Source organism: Oncorhynchus kisutch, linkage group LG7 (assembly GCF_002021735.2).
Source record: "Oncorhynchus kisutch isolate 150728-3 linkage group LG7, Okis_V2, whole genome shotgun sequence".
Taxonomy (NCBI): Eukaryota; Metazoa; Chordata; class Actinopteri; order Salmoniformes; family Salmonidae; genus Oncorhynchus; species Oncorhynchus kisutch.
Window position 1 is genome coordinate 56,015,118 of NC_034180.2, and position 22,386 is coordinate 56,037,503.

The following is a 22,386-nucleotide window of genomic DNA, read 5'->3' on the forward strand; positions in this document are numbered from 1 at the left end:
GCACGTTGAGACAGTACAGAGAGACACTAGGGCACGTTGAGACACTACAGAGAGACACTGGGGCACGTTGAGACACTACAGAGAGATACTGGGGCACGTTGAGACACTACAGAGAGACACTGGGGCACGTTGAGACACTACAGAGAGACACTGGGGCATGTTGAGACACTACAGACAGACACTGGGGCACGTTGAGACACTACAGAGAGACACTGGGGCACGTTGAGACACTACAGAGAGACACTGGGGCACGTTGAGACACTACAGAGAGAGAGAGACACTGGGGCACGTTGAGACAGTACAGAGAGACACTGGGGCACGTTGAGACACTACAGAGAGACACTGGGGCACGTTGAGACACTACAGAGAGAGAGAGACACTGGGGCACGTTGAGACACTACAGAGAGAGAGACACTGGGGCACGTTGAGACACTACAGAGAGAGGCACTGGGGCACGTTGAGACACTACAGAGAGACACTGGGGCACGTTGAGACACTACAGAGAGAGACACTGGGGCACGTTGCGACACTACAGAGAGACACTGGGGCACGTTGAGACACTACAGAGAGACACTGGGGCTCAATGAGACACTACAGAGAGACACTGGGGCACGTTGAGACACTAGAGAGACACTGGGGCACGTTGAGACAGTACAGAGAGACACTAGGGCACGTTGAGACACTACAGAGAGACACTGGGGCACGTTGAGACACTACAGAGAGATACTGGGGCACGTTGAGACACTACAGAGAGACACTGGGGCATGTTGAGACACTACAGACAGACACTGGGGCACGTTGAGACACTACAGAGAGACACTGGGGCACGTTGAGACACTACAGAGAGACACTGGGGCACGTTGAGACACTACAGAGAGACACTGGGGCACGTTGAGACACTACAGAGAGAGAGAGACACTGGGGCACGTTGAGACAGTACAGAGAGACACTGGGGCACGTTGAGACACTACAGAGAGACACTGGGGCACGTTGAGACACTACAGAGAGAGAGAGACACTGGGGCACAGAGAGACACTACAGAGAGACACTGGGGCACGTTGAGACACTACAGAGAGACACTGGGGCACGTTGAGACACTACAGAGAGACACTGGGGCACGTTGAGACACTACAGAGAGAGAGACACTGGGGCATGTTGAGACACTACAGAGAGAGGCACTGGGGCACGTTGAGACACTACAGAGAGACACTGGGGCACGTTGAGACACTACAGAGAGAGAGAGACACTGGGGCACGTTGAGACACTACAGAGAGACACTGGGGCACGTTGAGAGACTGGGGCACGTTGAGACACTACAGAGAGACACTGGGGCTCATTGAGACACTACAGAGAGAGAGAGACACTGGGGCACGTTGAGACACTACAGAGAGAGAGGCACTGGGGCACGTTGAGACACTACAGAGAGACACTGGGGCTCAATGAGACACTACAGAGAGACACTGGGGCACGTTGAGACACTACAGAGAGACACTGGGGCACGTTGAGACACTACAGAGAGACACTGGGGCACGTTGAGACACTGGGGCACGTTGAGACACTACAGAGAGACACTGGGGCTCATTGAGACACTACAGAGAGAGAGACACTGGGGCACGTTGAGACACTACAGAGAGAGAGACACTGGGGCACGTTGAGACACTACAGAGAGAGACACTGGGGCACGTTGAGACACTACAGAGAGAGACACTGGGGCACGTTGAGACACTACAGAGAGAGAGACACTGGGGCACGTTGAGACACTACAGAGAGAGAGAGACACGTTGAGACACTACAGAGAGACACTACAGAGAGAGAGAGACACTGGGGCACGTTGAGACACTACAGAGAGACACTACAGAGAGAGAGAGACACTGGGCACGTTGAGACACTACAGAGAGACACTACAGAGAGAGAGAGACACTGGGGCTCATTGAGACACTACAGAGAGAGAGAGACACTGGGGCAAGTTGAGACACTACAGAGAGAGAGAGACACTGGGGCACAGAGAGACACTACAGAGAGACACTGGGGCACGTTGAGACACTACAGAGAGACACTGGGGCACGTTGAGACACTACAGAGAGACACTGGGGCACGTTGAGACACTACAGAGAGACACTGGGGCATGTTGAGACACTACAGACAGACACTGGGGCACGTTGAGACACTACAGAGAGACACTGGGGCACGTTGAGACACTACAGAGAGACAATGGGGCACGTTGAGACACTACAGAGAGACACTGGGGCACGTTGAGACACTACAGAGAGACACTGGGGCACGTTGAGACACTACAGAGAGAGAGACACTGGGGCATGTTGAGACACTACAGAGAGAGGCACTGGGGCACGTTGAGACACTACAGAGAGACACTGGGGCACGTTGAGACACTACAGAGAGAGAGAGACACTGGGCACGTTGAGACACTACAGAGAGACACTGGGGCACGTTGAGAGACTGGGGCACGTTGAGACACTACAGAGAGACACTGGGGCTCAATGAGACACTACAGAGAGGACACTGGGGCACGTTGAGACACTACAGAGAGAGAGGCACTGGGGCACGTTGAGACACTACAGAGAGACACTGGGGCACGTTGAGACACTACAGAGAGACACTGGGGCACGTTGAGACACTACAGAGAGACACTGGGGCTCAATGAGACACTACAGAGAGACACTGGGGCACGTTGAGACACTACAGAGAGACCACTGGGGCACGTTGAGACACTACAGAGAGACACTGGGGCACGTTGAGACACTGGGGCACGTTGAGACACTACAGAGAGACACTGGGGCTCATTGAGACACTACAGAGAGAGAGACACTGGGGCACGTTGAGACACTACAGAGAGAGAGACACTGGGGCACGTTGAGACACTACAGAGAGAGAGACACTGGGGCACGTTGAGACACTACAGAGAGAGACACTGGGGCACGTTGAGACACTACAGAGAGAGACACTGGGGCACGTTGAGACACTACAGAGAGAGAGACACTGGGGCACGTTGAGACACTACAGAGAGAGAGAGAGACACGTTGAGACACTACAGAGAGACACTACAGAGAGAGAGAGACACTGGGGCACGTTGAGACACTACAGAGAGACACTACAGAGAGAGAGAGACACTGGGGCACGTGAGACACTACAGAGAGACACTACAGAGAGAGAGAGACACTGGGGCACGTTGAGACACTACAGAGAGACACTGGGGCACGTTGAGACACTACAGAGAGACACTGGGGCACGTTGAGACACTACAGAGAGACACTGGGGCACGTTGAGACACTACAGAGAGAGGCACTGGGCACGTTGAGACACTACAGAGAGAGAGACACTGGGGCACGTTGAGACACTACAGAGAGAGACACTGGGGCACGTTGAGACACTACAGAGAGAGAGAGAGAGAGAGACACTGGGGCACGTTGAGACACTACAGAGAGAGAGAGAGACACTGGGGCACGTTGAGACAATACAGAGAGAGACACTGGGGCACGTTGAGACACTACAGAGAGAGACACTGGGGCACGTTGAGACACTACAGAGAGAGAGACACTGGGGCACGTTGAGACACTACAGAGAGAGAGAGACACTACAGAGAGAGACACTGGGGCACGTTGAGACACTACAGAGAGAGAGAGACACTGGGGCACGTTGAGACACTACAGAGAGAGAGAGACACTGGGGCACGTTGAGACACTACAGAGAGAGACACTGGGGCACGTTGAGACACTACAGAGAGAGAGACACTGGGGCACGTTGAGACACTACAGAGAGAGACACTGGGGCACGCTGAGACACTACAGAGAGAGACACTGGGGCACGTTGAGACACTACAGAGAGAGAAACACTGGGGCACGTTGAGACACTACAGAGAGAGACACTGGGGCAGGTTGAGACACTACAGAGAGAGAGACACTGGGGCATGTTGAGACACTACAGAGAGAGACACTGGGGCACTACAGAGAGAGACACTGGGGCACGTTGAGACACTACAGAGAGAGAGACACTGGGGCACGTTGAGACACTACAGAGACACTGGGGCACGTTGAGACACTACAGACAGAGAGACACTGGGGCACGTTGAGACACTACAGATAGAGACACTGGGGCACGTTGAGACACTACAGAGAGACACTGGGGCACGTTGAGACACTACAGAGAGACACTGGGGCACGTTGAGACACTACAGAGAGACACTGGGGCACGTTGAGACACTACAGAGAGAGGCACTGGGGCACGTTGAGACACTACAGAGAGAGAGACACTGGGGCACGTTGAGACACTACAGAGAGAGACACTGGGGCACGTTGAGACACTACAGAGAGACACTGGGGCACGTTGAGACACTACAGAGAGACACTGGGCACGTTGAGACACTACAGAGAGACACTGGGGCACGTTGAGACACTACAGAGAGACACTGGGGCACGTTGAGACACTACAGAGAGACACTGGGGCACGTTGAGAGACTGGGGCACGTTGAGACACTACAGAGAGACACTGGGGCTCATTGAGACACTACAGAGAGAGAGAGACACTGGGGCACGTTGAGACACTACAGAGAGAGAGACACTGGGGCACGTTGAGACACTACAGAGAGAGGCACTGGGGCACGTTGAGACACTACAGAGAGACACTGGGGCACGTTGAGACACTACAGAGAGACACTGGGGCTCAATGAGACACTACAGAGAGACACTGGGGCACGTTGAGACACTACAGAGAGACACTGGGGCACGTTGAGACACTACAGAGAGACACTGGGGCACGTTGAGACACTACAGAGAGACACTGGGGCTCAATGAGACACTACAGAGAGACACTGGGGCACGTTGAGACACTAGAGAGACACTGGGGCACGTTGAGACAGTACAGAGAGACACTAGGGCACGTTGAGACACTACAGAGAGACACTGGGGCACGTTGAGACACTACAGAGAGATACTGGGGCACGTTGAGACACTACAGAGAGACACTGGGGCACGTTGAGACACTACAGAGAGACACTGGGGCATGTTGAGACACTACAGACAGACACTGGGGCACGTTGAGACACTACAGAGAGACACTGGGGCACGTTGAGACACTACAGAGAGACACTGGGGCACGTTGAGACACTACAGAGAGAGAGAGACACTGGGGCACGTTGAGACAGTACAGAGAGACACTGGGGCACGTTGAGACACTACAGAGAGACACTGGGGCACGTTGAGACACTACAGAGAGAGAGAGACACTGGGGCACGTTGAGACACTACAGAGAGAGAGACACTGGGGCACGTTGAGACACTACAGAGAGAGGCACTGGGGCACGTTGAGACACTACAGAGAGACACTGGGGCACGTTGAGACACTACAGAGAGAGACACTGGGGCACGTTGCGACACTACAGAGAGACACTGGGGCACGTTGAGACACTACAGAGAGACACTGGGGCTCAATGAGACACTACAGAGAGACACTGGGGCACGTTGAGACACTAGAGAGACACTGGGGCACGTTGAGACAGTACAGAGAGACACTAGGGCACGTTGAGACACTACAGAGAGACACTGGGGCACGTTGAGACACTACAGAGAGATACTGGGGCACGTTGAGACACTACAGAGAGACACTGGGGCATGTTGAGACACTACAGACAGACACTGGGGCACGTTGAGACACTACAGAGAGACACTGGGGCACGTTGAGACACTACAGAGAGACACTGGGGCACGTTGAGACACTACAGAGAGACACTGGGGCACGTTGAGACACTACAGAGAGAGAGAGACACTGGGGCACGTTGAGACAGTACAGAGAGACACTGGGGCACGTTGAGACACTACAGAGAGACACTGGGGCACGTTGAGACACTACAGAGAGAGAGAGACACTGGGGCACAGAGAGACACTACAGAGAGACACTGGGGCACGTTGAGACACTACAGAGAGACACTGGGGCACGTTGAGACACTACAGAGAGACACTGGGGCACGTTGAGACACTACAGAGAGAGAGACACTGGGGCATGTTGAGACACTACAGAGAGAGGCACTGGGGCACGTTGAGACACTACAGAGAGACACTGGGGCACGTTGAGACACTACAGAGAGAGAGAGACACTGGGGCACGTTGAGACACTACAGAGAGACACTGGGGCACGTTGAGAGACTGGGGCACGTTGAGACACTACAGAGAGACACTGGGGCTCATTGAGACACTACAGAGAGAGAGAGACACTGGGGCACGTTGAGACACTACAGAGAGAGAGGCACTGGGGCACGTTGAGACACTACAGAGAGACACTGGGGCACGTTGAGACACTACAGAGAGACACTGGGGCACGTTGAGACACTACAGAGAGAGGCACTGGGGCACGTTGAGACACTACAGAGAGAGAGACACTGGGGCACGTTGAGACACTACAGAGAGAGACACTGGGGCACGTTGAGACACTACAGAGAGAGAGAGAGAGAGAGACACTGGGGCACGTTGAGACACTACAGAGAGAGAGAGAGACACTGGGGCACGTTGAGACAATACAGAGAGAGACACTGGGGCACGTTGAGACACTACAGAGAGAGACACTGGGGCACGTTGAGACACTACAGAGAGAGAGACACTGGGGCACGTTGAGACACTACAGAGAGAGAGAGAGACACTACAGAGAGAGACACTGGGGCACGTTGAGACACTACAGAGAGAGAGAGACACTGGGGCACGTTGAGACACTACAGAGAGAGAGAGACACTGGGGCACGTTGAGACACTACAGAGAGAGACACTGGGGCACGTTGAGACACTACAGAGAGAGAGACACTGGGGCACGTTGAGACACTACAGAGAGAGACACTGGGGCACGCTGAGACACTACAGAGAGAGACACTGGGGCACGTTGAGACACTACAGAGAGAGAAACACTGGGGCACGTTGAGACACTACAGAGAGAGACACTGGGGCAGGTTGAGACACTACAGAGAGAGAGACACTGGGGCATGTTGAGACACCTACAGAGAGAGACACTGGGGCACTACAGAGAGAGACACTGGGGCACGTTGAGACACTACAGAGAGAGAGACACTGGGCACGTTGAGACACTACAGAGACACTGGGGCACGTTGAGACACTACAGACAGAGAGACACTGGGGCACGTTGAGACACTACAGATAGAGACACTGGGGCACGTTGAGACACTACAGAGAGACACTGGGGCACGTTGAGACACTACAGAGAGACACTGGGGCACGTTGAGACCACTACAGAGAGACACTGGGGCACGTTGAGACACTACAGAGAGAGGCACTGGGGCACGTTGAGACACTACAGAGAGAGAGACACTGGGGCACGTTGAGACACTACAGAGAGAGACACTGGGGCACGTTGAGAACACTACAGAGAGAACACTGGGGCACGTTGAGACACTACAGAGAGACACTGGGGCCGTTGAGACACTACAGAGAGACACTGGGGCACGTTGAGACACTACAGAGAGACACTGGGGCACGTTGAGACACTACAGAGAGACACTGGGGCACGTTGAGAGACTGGGGGCACGTTGAGACACTACAGAGAGACACTGGGGCTCATTGAGACACTACAGAGAGAGAGAGACACTGGGGCACGTTGAGACACTACAGAGAGAGAGACACTGGGGCACGTTGAGACACTACAGAGAGAGGCACTGGGGCACGTTGAGACACTACAGAGAGACACTGGGGCACGTTGAGACACTACAGAGAGAGACACTGGGGCACGTTGAGACACTACAGAGAGACACTGGGGCACGTTGAGACACTACAGAGAGACACTGGGGACGTTGAGACACTACAGAGAGACACTGGGGCTCAATGAGACACTACAGAGAGACACTGGGGCACGTTGAGACACTAGAGAGACACTGGGGCACGTTGAGACAGTACAGAGAGACACTAGGGCACGTTGAGACACTACAGAGAGGACACTGGGGCACGTTGAGACACTACAGAGAGACACTGGGGCACGTTGAGACACTACAGAGAGACACTGGGGCACGTTGAGACACTACAGAGAGACACTGGGGCACGTTGAGACACTACAGAGAGACACTGGGGCACGTTGAGACACTACAGAGAGACACTGGGGCACGTTGAGACACTACAGAGAGACACTGGGGCACGTTGAGACACTACAGAGAGAGAGAGACACTGGGGCACGTTGAGACACTACAGAGAGACACTGGGGCACGTTGAGACACTACAGAGAGACACTGGGGCACGTTGAGACACTACAGAGAGAGAGACACTGGGGCACGTTGAGACACTACAGAGAGAGAGACACTGGGGCACGTTGAGACACTACAGAGAGAGGCACTGGGGCACGTTGAGACACTACAGAGAGACACTGGGGCACGTTGAGACACTACAGAGAGAGACACTGGGGCACGTTGAGACACTACAGAGAGACACTGGGGCACGTTGAGACACTACAGAGAGACACTGGGGCTCATTGAGACACTACAGAGAGAGAGGACACTGGGGCACGTTGAGACACTACAGAGAGAGAGGCACTGGGGCACGTTGAGACACTACAGAGAGACACTGGGGCACGTTGAGACACTACAGAGGAGAGACACTGGGGCACGTTGAGACACATACAGAGAGACACTGGGGCTCAATGAGACACTACAGAGAGACACTGGGGCACGTTGAGACACTACAGAGAGACACTGGGGCACGTTGAGACACTACAGAAGACACTGGGGCACGTGAGACACTGGGGCACGTTGAGACACTACAGAGAGACACTGGGGCTCATTGAGACACTACAGAGAAGAGAGACACTGGGGCACGTTGAGACACTACAGAGGAGAGAGACACTGGGGCACGTTGAGACACTACAGAGAGAGACACTGGGGCACGTTGAGACACTACAGAGAGAGAGACCACTGGGGCACGTTGAGACACTACAGAGGAGAGAGAGACACGTTGAGACACTACAGAGAGGACACTACAGAGAGAGAGAGACACTGGGGCACGTTGAGACACTACAGAGAGACACTACAGAGAGAGAGAGACACTGGGGCACGTTGAGACACTACAGAGAGACACTACAGAGAGAGAGAGACACTGGGGCACGTTGAGACACTACAGAGAGACACTGGGGCACGTTGAGACACTACAGAGAGACACTGGGGGCACGTTGAGACACTACAGAGAGACACTGGGGCACGTTGAGACACTACAGAGAGACACTGGGGCACGTTGAGACACTACAGAGAGACACTGGGGCACGTTGAGACACTACAGAGAGACACTGGGGCACGTTGAGACACTACAGAGAGACACTGGGGCACGTTGAGACACTACAGAGAGACACTGGGGCTCAATGAGACACTACAGAGAGACACTGGGGCACGTTGAGACAATACAGAGAGACATTGGGGCACGTTGAGACACTACAGAGAGACACTGGGGCACGTTGAGACACTACAGAGAGACACTGGGGCACGTTGAGACACTGGGGCACGTTGAGACACTACAGAGAGACACTGGGGCTCATTGAGACACTACAGAGAGAGAGAGAGAGAGACACTGGGGCACGTTGAGACACTGGGGCACGTTGAGACACTACAGAGAGAGAGAGACACTGGGGCACGTTGAGACACTGGGGCACGTTGAGACACTACAGAGAGACACTGGGGCTCATTGAGACACTACAGAGAGAGAGAGACACTGGGGCACGTTGAGACACTACAGAGAGAGACACTGGGTCACGTTGAGACACTACAGAGAGACACTGGGGCACGTTGAGACACTACAGAGAGAGAGACACTGGGGCACGTTGAGACACTACAGAGAGACACTGGGGCACGTTGAGACACTACAGAGAGAGAGACACTGGGGCACGTTGAGACACTACAGAGAGAGAGACACTGGGGCACGTTGAGACATGTCACGAACCGGCTCAACGCCCGTAACAAAGGGAGACAACGTGGAGATAAGGAGTAACAAAATATATATTTATTAACTAAAGCAACTAAGGAAAATATACAATGGTGTCTGTAATCAGTAATCAGTAGTGTAAGTGAGTGTTTTACATGCATGAATGTGATAATGCAGGGTGTTGAAAGGTGCCAAAGCAAACAAACAAACAAACAAACAAACATGCCACCAAGAACCACAACACAATCTACAAAGGTGTCTGCATGGAGAGAGTCTCTTCCATGAATGTGGAAGAGGTATATTTATCCTGGGAGACACATGGCCCAGGTGTTTCCCATGAAGCTGACGACCCTCCCAACTCCACCCACCGGCATCCTAATAAGGAAACAAGAACAGACAGAATACGGCAGACAGAGTGGGAGGGTCGTCACATTCCCCCCCATAAAACCGGGGACCAACAAGGACCCCGGAACATCATACCAGCCTCTGCGTCCCAAATTGACACAGCCTCTGCGTCCCAAATTGACACAGCCTCTGCGTCCCAAATTGACACAGCCTCTGCGTCCCAAATTGACACAGCCTCTGCGTCCCAAATTGACACAGCCTCTGCGTCCCAAATTGACGAGGGGTTATGTGTTCACACCTCCACCAACCAACCTCCTCCTCCCCAGACCTCAGCAACCTTTGTGCATAGGAAGCAATATTTAAGAGGAAAGAAGAACACACGACCAGGAGGGAACAGACATTATGAGGGGTTATGTGTTCACACCTCCACCTGCACCAACCAACCTCCTCCCCAGACCTCAGCAACCTTTGTGCATAGGAAGCAATATTTAAGAGGAAAGAAGAACGACCAGGAGGGAACAGACATTATGAGGGGTTATGTGTTCACACCTCCACCTGCACCAACCAACCTCCTCCCCAGACCTCAGCAACCTTTGTGCATAGGAAGCAATATTTAAGAGGAAAGAAGAACGACCAGGAGGGAACAGACATTATGAGGGGTTATGTGTTCACACCTCCACCTGCACCAACCAACCTCCTCCCCAGACCTCAGCAACCTTTGTGCATAGGAAGCAATATTTAAGAGGGAACACAAGACCAGGAGGGAACAGACAGGAAAGATAGAACATGACAACCCGAAACAATGGTCAGTCACGTAAACATTCAGAAACATGGCACAAAAGACCAACAGCTACAAACTCCAACGAAAAGAACATCAGGGTCCTTCTTAATTTTTACAACTCCCAACGATTCATAGTCACTTCCAACGATTCATAGTCACTGCCAACGAAACAGAATCACTAATTTCAATCATTTAACCTTGTAGTGTTCAGCAATCTTCAACAACTGTTCTTTAGTACATAATTCTAACAGGTCCTCTGATGGAAAGCGAATGAACTTGTATACATGAGACACCATAGTCATAAGTAAATAATCTTGCTCAACCCCTCTGCTGAGCACATCAGACCACAACCAGAGAAATGACAATCACCCTGAGCACCACAGAAGAGAGATGTGATACGGAGCTTCCCCAAAACCTACAATAACTCAACCCTAGTCTTCGTGCAGATTTGCGGTGGGTATTTACGCACTGTAGCCCGCTGGCAAGGAAATAGAACTCCCCAGCATGCTGGCAAATTCCACCAAGCCACGGATGTGCCCCCGAGACAACTGCTCAGTCCACAGACACCACACAAAAATAACAAACATTTAACCATGCCCAACATGTCCAAAATTTAAACACGTCGCTAAGCCTATCAGGGGAAAAAGGCTATAGCTCCGGGTAGCAAGTTGCACTACCCTACACAAATCTCCTACCGAGGTACACAGCCGATTTACTCACCACCTCAGACTGACTTCCCAACAGAAAGTAGAACAACATTTCAGGCTAGGCAGGGCCTGGAAACTAACCATTCTCTCTCCAACGCAGCACACAAACCAAACAACAAAGGCAACCAATACGGGGCCTATCAAACTCAATATGCAAACCAAACACGTACCTCCACGGTCTCCCAAACGAATAGTTCAAAGATCCCGGATGAGCCCCCACTTGTCACGAACCGGCTCAACGCCCGTAACAAAGGGAGACAACGTGGAGATAAGGAGTAACAAAATATATATTTATTAACTAAAGCAACTAAGGAAAATATACAATGGTGTCTGTAATCAGTAATCAGTAGTGTAAGTGAGTGTTTTACATGCATGAATGTGATAATGCAGGGTGTTGAAAGGTGCCAAAGCAAACAAACAAACAAACAAACAAACATGCCACCAAGAACCACAACACAATCTACAAAGGTGTCTGCATGGAGAGAGTCTCTTCCATGAATGTGGAAGAGGTATATTTATCCTGGGAGACACATGGCCCAGGTGTTTCCCATGAAGCTGACGACCCTCCCAACTCCACCCACCGGCATCCTAATAAGGAAACAAGAACAGACAGAATACGGCAGACAGAGTGGGAGGGTCGTCACAGACACTACAGAGAGACACTGGGGCACGTTGAGACACTACAGAGAGAGACACTGGGACACGTTGAGACACGACAGAGAGACACTGGGGCACGTTGAGACAATACAGAGAGAGACTGGGGCACGTTGAGACACGACAGAGAGACACTGGGGCCCTATGAGACACCACAACTTGAATTGTATCACCATGGAGACGCGACTAGTACCCAGCAGAACTCTGGGTCGTTTGTGTCATGCCCTTCAAAGATGTTGGGGGTCAAGGCTAACAAGCCTGGTTAACTAACTTCATTATCTCTTCATGTTAGCCTGGATAACTAACTTCATTATCTATTCATGTTCGCATGGTTAACTTCATTATCTCTTCATGTTAGCCTGGTTAACTAACTTCATTATCTCTTCCTGCTAGCCTGGTTAACTAACTTCATTATCTCTTCCTGCTAGCATGATTATCTCGTCCTGTTAGCCTGGTTAACTAACTTCATTATCTCTTCCTGTTCGCCTGGTTACCTAACTTCATTATCTCTTCCTGCTAGCATGGTTAACTAACTTCATTATCTCTTCCTGCTAGCCTGGTTAACTAACTTCATTATCTCTTCCTGCTAGCCTGGTTAACTAACTTCATTATCTCTTCCTGCTAGCCTGGTTAACTAACTTCATTATCTCTTCCTGCTAGCCTGGTTAACTAACTTCATTATCTCTTCCTGCTAGCATGGTTAACTAACTTCATTATCTCTTCCTGTTAGCCTGGTTAACTAACTTCATTATCTCTTACTGCTAGCATGGTTAACTAACTTCATTATCTCTTCCTGTTAGCCTGGTTAACTAACTTCATTATCTCTTCCTGTTAGCCTGGTTAACTAACTTCATTATTTTCTTACTGCTAGCCTGGTTAACTAACTTCATTATCTCTTCCTGTTAGCCTGGTTAACTAACTTCATTATCTCTTCCTGATAGCCTGGTTAACTAACTTCATTATCTCGTCCTGTTAGCCTGGTTAACTAACTTCATTATCTCTTACTGCTACTCCCTTTTATATTTAGCAATCGAGCTGACAAAACAAAGTGGCACTTTTCCTCTTTTGGTAAAGAGCTACTGCAGCTACTGTCCAGACTCACCTGTTACTAAGAAGAGGCCATGCAAGGTCAGACTCACCTGTAGGAGACGCTGGGTCAGGGCTTACCTATAGGAGATGTTGAAGCCGGTCAGGTTATAAGCAGCGTCGCTGAAGAAGTGGAGGAGGGCGAAACCAGACTGTGAAACCACCTCCGGAACAGTCTCGTTGCCATAGAGCTCAGGAACTATCAACCCACTGCAACAAGGATGGACAAAACCCATCAACACCCTGAATAATTCATCGTTAACCAGGTAAATCAATAATTCATCGTTAACCAGGTAAATCAATAATTCATCATTAACCAGGTAAATCAATAATTCATCATTAACCAGGTAAATCAATAATTCATCATTAACCAGGTAAATCAATAATTCATCATTAACCAGGTAAATCAATAATTCATCATTAACCAGGTAAATCAATAATTCATCATTAACCAGGTAAATCAATAATTCATCATTAACCAGGTAAATCAATAATTCATCATTAACCAGGTAAATCAATCATTCATCGTTAACCAGGTAAATCAATAATTCATCATTAACCAGGTAAATCAATAATTCATCGTTAACCAGGTAAATCAATAATTCATCATTAACCAGGTAAATCAATAATTCATCATTAACCAGGTAAATCAATAATTCATCATTAACCAGGTAAATCAATAATTCATCATTAACCAGGTAAATCAATAATTCATCGTTAACCAGGTAAATCAACATCTCGTAACAACAGTGTGCAGGTTAATACACAGTCAATTAAAAACATTACACAGTTTAAGTAAAGCAGTTTGAGAACAGCAGTGAGGAGCAGAAACCTACAATCACCACAAACCTACAATCACCACAAACCTACAATCACCACAAACCTACAATCACCACCATCTACAATCACCACAAACCTACAATCACCACAAACCTACAATCACCACAAACCTACAATCACCACAAACCTACAATCACCACAAACCTACAATCACCACCATCTACAATCACCACAAACCTACAATCACCACAAACCTACAATCACCACAAACCTACAATCACCACCATCTACAATCACCACAAACCTACAATCACCACAAACCTACAATCACCACCACCACCACCATCTACACACACCACCACCATCTACACACACCACCACCACCATCTACAATCACCATCACCACCACAAACCTACAATCACCATCACCACCACAAACCTACAATCACCACAAACCTACAATCACCACCAACCTACAATCACCACCAACCTACAATCACCACCAACCTACAATCACCACCAACCTACATCACCACCAACCTACAATCACCACCACCACAAACCTACAATCACCACCACCACAAATCTACAATCACCACAACCACAAACCTACAATCACCACAAACCTACTATCACCACCATCTACTATCACCACCATCTACTATCACCACCATCTACTATCACCACCATCTACAATCCCCACCATCTACAATCCCCACCATCTACAATCCCCACCATCTACAATCCCCACCATCTACAATCCCCACCATCTACAATCCCCCACCATCTACAATCCCCACCATCTACAATCCCCACCATCTACAATCCCCACCATCTACAATCCCCACCACCACAAACCTACAATCACCACAAACCTACAATCACCACCATCTACAATCACCACCATCTACAATCACCATCACCACCACCATCTACAATCACCACCACCACAAACCTACAATCACCACAAACCAACAATCACCACAAACCAACAATCACCACCACCACAAACCTACAATCACCACCACCACAAACCTACAATCACCATCACCACCACCACAAACTTACAATCACCACAAACCTACAATCACCTCACCACCACCACAAACCTACAATCACCACAAACCTACAATCACCACCATCTACAATCACCACCATCTACAATCACCATCACCATCTACAATCACCACCACCACAAACCTACAATCACCACCATCTACAATCACCACAAACCTACAATCACCACCATCTACAATCACCACAAACCTACAATCACCACAAACCTACAATCACCACCATCTACAATCACCACAAACCTACAATCACCACAAACCTACAATCACCACAAACCTACAATCACCACAAACCTACAATCACCACCATCTACAATCACCACAAACCTACAATCACCACAAACCTACAATCACCACAAACCTACAATCACCACAAACCTACAATCACCACCACCACCATCTACACACACCACCACCATTTACACACACCACCACCACCATCTACAATCACCATCACCACCACAAACCTACAATCACCATCACCACCACAAACCTACAATCACCATCACCACCACAAACCTACAATCACCACCAACCTACAATCACCACCAACCTACAATCACCACCAACCTACAATCACCACCAACCTACAATCACCACCAACCTACAATCACCACCAACCTACAATCACCACCAACCTACAATCACCACCACCACCATCTACACACACCACCACCATTACACACACCACCACCACCATCTACAATCACCATCACCACCACAAACCTACAATCACCATCACCACCACAAACCTACAATCACCATCACCACCACAAACCTACAATCACCACCAACCTACAATCACCACCAACCTACAATCACCACCAACCTACAATCACCACCAACCTACAATCACCACCAACCTACAATCACCACCACCACAAACCTACAATCACCACCACCACAAATCTACAATCACCACCACCACAAATCTACAATCACCACAAACCTACAATCACCACCATCTACTATCACCACCATCTACTATCACCACCATCTACTATCCCCACCATCTACAATCCCCACCATCTACAATCCCCACCATCTACAATCCCCACCATCTACAATCCCCACCATCTACAATCCCCACCATCTACAATCCCCACCATCTACAATCCCCACCATCTACAATCCCCACCATCTACAATCCCCACCATCTACAATCCCCACCATCTACAATCCCCACCACCACAAACCTACAATCACCACAAACCTACAATCACCACCATCTACAATCACCACCATCTACAATCACCATCACCACCACCATCTACAATCACCACCACCACAAACCTACAATCACCACAAACCAACAATCACCACAAACCAACAATCACCACCACCACAACCTACAATCACCACCACCACAAACCTACAATCACCATCACCACCACCACAAACTTACAATCACCACAAACCTACAATCACCTCACCACCACCACAAATCTACAATCACCAAAAACCTACAATCACCACCACCACCTACAATCACCACCACCACCTACAATCAACAATCACGACCACCACAAACAACAATCACCACCACCACAAACAACAATCACCACCACCACAAACCGACAATCACCACCACCACAAACCGACAATCACCACCACCACAAACCGACAATCACCACCACCACAAACCTACAATCACCAACCACCACAAACCTACAATCACCACCACCACAAACCTACAATCACCACCACCACAAACCTACAATCGCCACCACCACAAACCTACAATCACCACCACCACAAACCTACAATCACCATCACCATCACCACCACCACAAACTTACAATCACCACAAACCTACAATCACCTCACCACCACCACAAACCTACAATCGCCAAAAACCTACAATCACCACCACCAGCATCTACAATCACCACCACCACAAACCTACAATCACCACCATCTACAATCACCACCACCACCACAAACCTACAATCACCACCACCACAAACCTACAATCACCACCACCATCTACAAACACCACCACCACAAACCTACAATCACCACAAAGCTACAATAACTACCACCACAAACCTACAATCACCACCACCACAAACCTACAATCACCACCACCATCTACAATCACCAACACCACAAACCTACAATCACCACCACCACAAACGTACAATCACCACAAACCTACAATCACCATCACCACCACCACAAACTTACAATCACCACAAACCTACAATCACCACCACCATCTACAATCACCACCACCACCATCTACAATCACCACCACCACCATCTACAATCACCACCACCACCACAAACCTACAAACACCACCATCTACAATCACCACCACCATCTATAATCACCACCACCACAAACCTACAATCACCACCACCACAAACCTACAATCACCACCACCACAAACCTACAATCACCACCACCACAAACCTACAATCACCACCACCACAAACCTACAATCACCACCACCACAAACCTACAATCACCACCACCACCACAAACCTACAATCACCACCACCACCACAAACCTACAATCACCACAAACCTATAATAACCACAAACCTACAATCACCATCACCACAAACCTACAATAACCTCACCACAAACCTACAATAACCTCACCACCACCACAAACCTACAATCACCACAAACCTACAATCACCACAAACCTACAATCACCACCACCACCATCTACAATCACCACCACCACCACAAACCTACAATCCCCTCACCACCATCACAAATCTACAATCACCAAAAACCTACAATCACCACCATCTACAATCACCACCACCACCATCTACAATCACCACCACCACAAACCTACAATCACCACCACCACAAACCTACAATCACCACCACCATCTACAATCACCACCACCACAAACCTACAATCACAACCACCACAAACCTACAATCACCCACACCACAAACCTACAATCACCTCACCACCACCACAAACCTACAATCACCTCACCACCACAAACCTACAATCACCCTCACCACCACCACAAACCTACAATTTTTTTTTTTTACCTTTATTTAACCAGGCAAGTCAGTTAAGAACATATTCTTATTTTCAATGATGGCCTGGGAACAATGGGTTAACTGCCTGTTCAGGGGCAGAACGACAGATTTGTACCTTGTCAGCTCGGGGGTTTGAACTCGCAACCTTCCGGTTACTAGTCCAACGCTCTAACCACTAGGCTACGCTGCCGCCCCTACAATCACCACCACAAACCTACAATCACCACCACCATCTACAATCACCACCACCACAAACCTACAATCACCACCACCATCTACAATCACCACCACCATCTACAATCACCACCACCACAAACCTACAATCACCACAAACATACAATCACCACAAACCTACAATCACCACAAACCTACAATCACCACAAAGCTACAATAACCACAAAGCTACAATCACCACCAACCTACGATCACCACCACCAACCTACAATCACCACCACCACCTACAATCACCAGCACCACAAACCTACAATCACCAGCACCACAAACCTACAATCACCAGCACCACAAACCTACAATCACCACCACCACAAACCTACAATCACCACCACCACAAACCTACAATCGCCACCACCACAAACCTACAATCGCCACCACCACAAACCTACAATCGCCACCACCACAAACCTACAATCACCACCACCACAAACCTACAATCACCACCACCACAAACCTACAATCACCACAAACCTACTATCACCTCACCACGACCACAAACCTACAATCACTTCACCACCACCACAAACCTACAATCACCACAAACCTACAATCACCACCACCACAAACCTACAATCACCACCATCACCATCTACAATCACCACCACCACAAACCTACAATCACCACCACCACAAACCTACAATCACCACCACCACAACCTACAATCACCACAAACCTACAATCACCACAAACCTACAATCACCACAAACCTACAATCACCACAAACCTACAATCACCACAAACCTACAATCACCATCACAAACCTACAATCCCCATCACAAACCTAAGATCCCCATCACAAACCTACAATCACCATCACCACAAACCTACAATCACCTCACCACCACCAAAAACCTACAATCACCAAAAACCTACAATCACCACCACCACCATCTACAATCACAACCACCACAAACCTACAATCACCACCATCTACAATCACCACCACCATCTACAATCACCACCACCACAAACCTACAATCACCACCACCATAAACCTACAATCACCACCACCATCTACAATCACCACCACCATCTACAATCACCACCACCACAAACCTACAATCACCACAAACATACAATCACCACCAAACCTACAATCACCACAAACCTACAATCACCACAAACCTACAATCACCACAAACCTACAATCACCACCATTCTACAATCACCACAAACCTACAATCACCACAAACCTACAATCACCACCATCTACAATCACCACAAACCTACAATCACCACAAAACCTACAATCACCACCACCACCACCATCTACACACACCACCACCATCTACACACACCACCACCACCATCTACAATCACCATCACCACCACAAACCTACAATCACCATCACCACCACAAACCTACAATCACCACAAACCTACAATACCACCAACCTACAATCACCCACCAACCTACAATCACCACCACCTACAATCACCACCAACCTACAATCACCACCAACCTACAATCACCACCACCACAAACCTACAATCACCACCACCACAAATCTACAATCACCACAACCACAAACCTACAATCACCACAAACCTACTATCACCACCATCTACTATCACCACCATCTACTATCACCACCATCTACTATCACCACCATCTACAATCCCCACCATCTACAATCCCCACCATCTACAATCCCCACCATCTACAATCCCCACCATCTACAATCCCCACCATCTACAATCCCCACCATCTACAATCCCCACCATCTACAATCCCCACCATCTACAATCCCCACCATCTACAATCCCCACCACCACAAACCTACAATCACCACAAACCTACAATCACCACCATCTACAATCACCACCATCTACAATCACCATCACCACCACCATCTACAATCACCACCACCACAAACCTACAATCACCACAAACCAACAATCACCACAAACCAACATCACCCACCACCACAAACCTACAATCACCACCACCACAAACCTACAATCACCATCACCACCACCACAAACTTACAATCACCACAAACCTACAATCACCTCACCACCACCACAAACCTACAATCACCACAAACCTACAATCACCACCATCTACAATCACCACCATCTACAATCACCATCACCATCTACAATCACCACCACCACAAACCTACAATCACCACCATCTACAATCACCACAAACCTACAATCACCCCACCATCTACAATCACACACCACAACCTACAATCACCACAAACCTACAATCACCACCATCTACAATCACCACAAACCTACAATCACCACAAACCTACAATCACCACAAACCTACAATCACCACAAACCTACAATCACCACCATCTACAATCACCACAAACCTACCATCACCACAAACCTACAATCACCACAAACTACAATCACCACAAACCTACAATCACACACCACCACCATCTACACACACCACCACCATTATACACACACCACCACCACCATCTACAATCACCATCACCACCACAAACCTACAATCACCATCACCACCACAAACCTACAATCACCATCACCACCACAAACCTACAATCACCACCAACCTACAATCACCACCAACCTACAATCACCACCACCTACAATCACCACCAACCTACAATCACCACCAACCTACAATCACCACCAACCTACAATCACCACCAACCACAATCACCCCACCACCACCACCTACATCACCACCAACCTACAATCACCACCCCACCATCTACACACACCCCACCATTTACACACCCCACCACCACCATCTACAATCACCATCATCACCACCACAAACCTACAATCACACCATCACCACCACAAACCTACAATCACCATCACCACCACCACCCTACAATCACCACCACTACAATCACATCACCACCACCTACAATCACCACCAACCTACAATCAATCCCACCAACCTACAATCAACCATCCACCACAAACCTACAATCACCACCACCACAAATCTACAATCACCACCACCACAAATCTACAATCACCACAAACCTACAATCACCACCATCTACTATCACCACCATCTACTATCACCACCATCTACTATCCCCACCATCTACAATCCCCACCATCTACAATCCCCACCATCTACAATCCCACCATCTACAATCCCCCCCATCTACAATCCCCACCATCTACAATCCCCACCATCTACAATCCCACCATCTACAATCCCCACCACCACAAACCTACAATCACCACAAACCTACAATCTCACCACCATCTACAATCACCACCATCTACATCACCATCACCCACCACCATCTACAATCACCACCACCACAAACCTACAATCACCACAAACCAACAATCACCACAAACCAACAATCACCACCACCACAAACCTACAATCACCACCACCACAAACCTACAATCACCATCACCATCCAACCCACAAACTTACAATCACCAAAACCTCCAATTCACCTCACCACCACCACAAATCTACAATCACCAAAACCTACCAATCACCACCACCACCTACAATCACCAACCACCACCCTACAATCAACAATCACGACCACCACAAACAACAATCACCACCACCACAAACAACAATCACCACCACCACAAACCGACAATCACCACCACCACAACCGACAATCACCACCACCACAAACCGACAATCACACCACCACACAAACCTACAATCACCACCACCACAAACCTACAATCACCACCACCACAAACCTCAATACACCACCACCACAAACCTACAATCACACACCAACCACCACAAACCTACAATCATCACCACCACACAAACCTACAATCGCCATCACCATCACACCACCACCACAAACTTACAATCACCACAA

General features: G+C 49.1%; 1 protein-coding gene across 5 annotated transcripts in view; it reads right to left on the reverse strand.

The window, feature by feature from the left end:
- Positions 1-22,386, reverse strand: part of LOC109882006 (attractin) — a 715,620-nt gene that overhangs the window by 151,958 nt on the left and 541,276 nt on the right. For all 5 annotated transcript variants that reach the window (XM_031829398.1, XM_031829397.1, XM_031829396.1 and 2 more), the window contains exon 4: positions 13,558-13,686. In XM_031829398.1, coding sequence (XP_031685258.1) covers positions 13,558-13,686 — 129 coding nt within the window. The remainder of the gene's footprint in view (positions 1-13,557; positions 13,687-22,386) is intronic.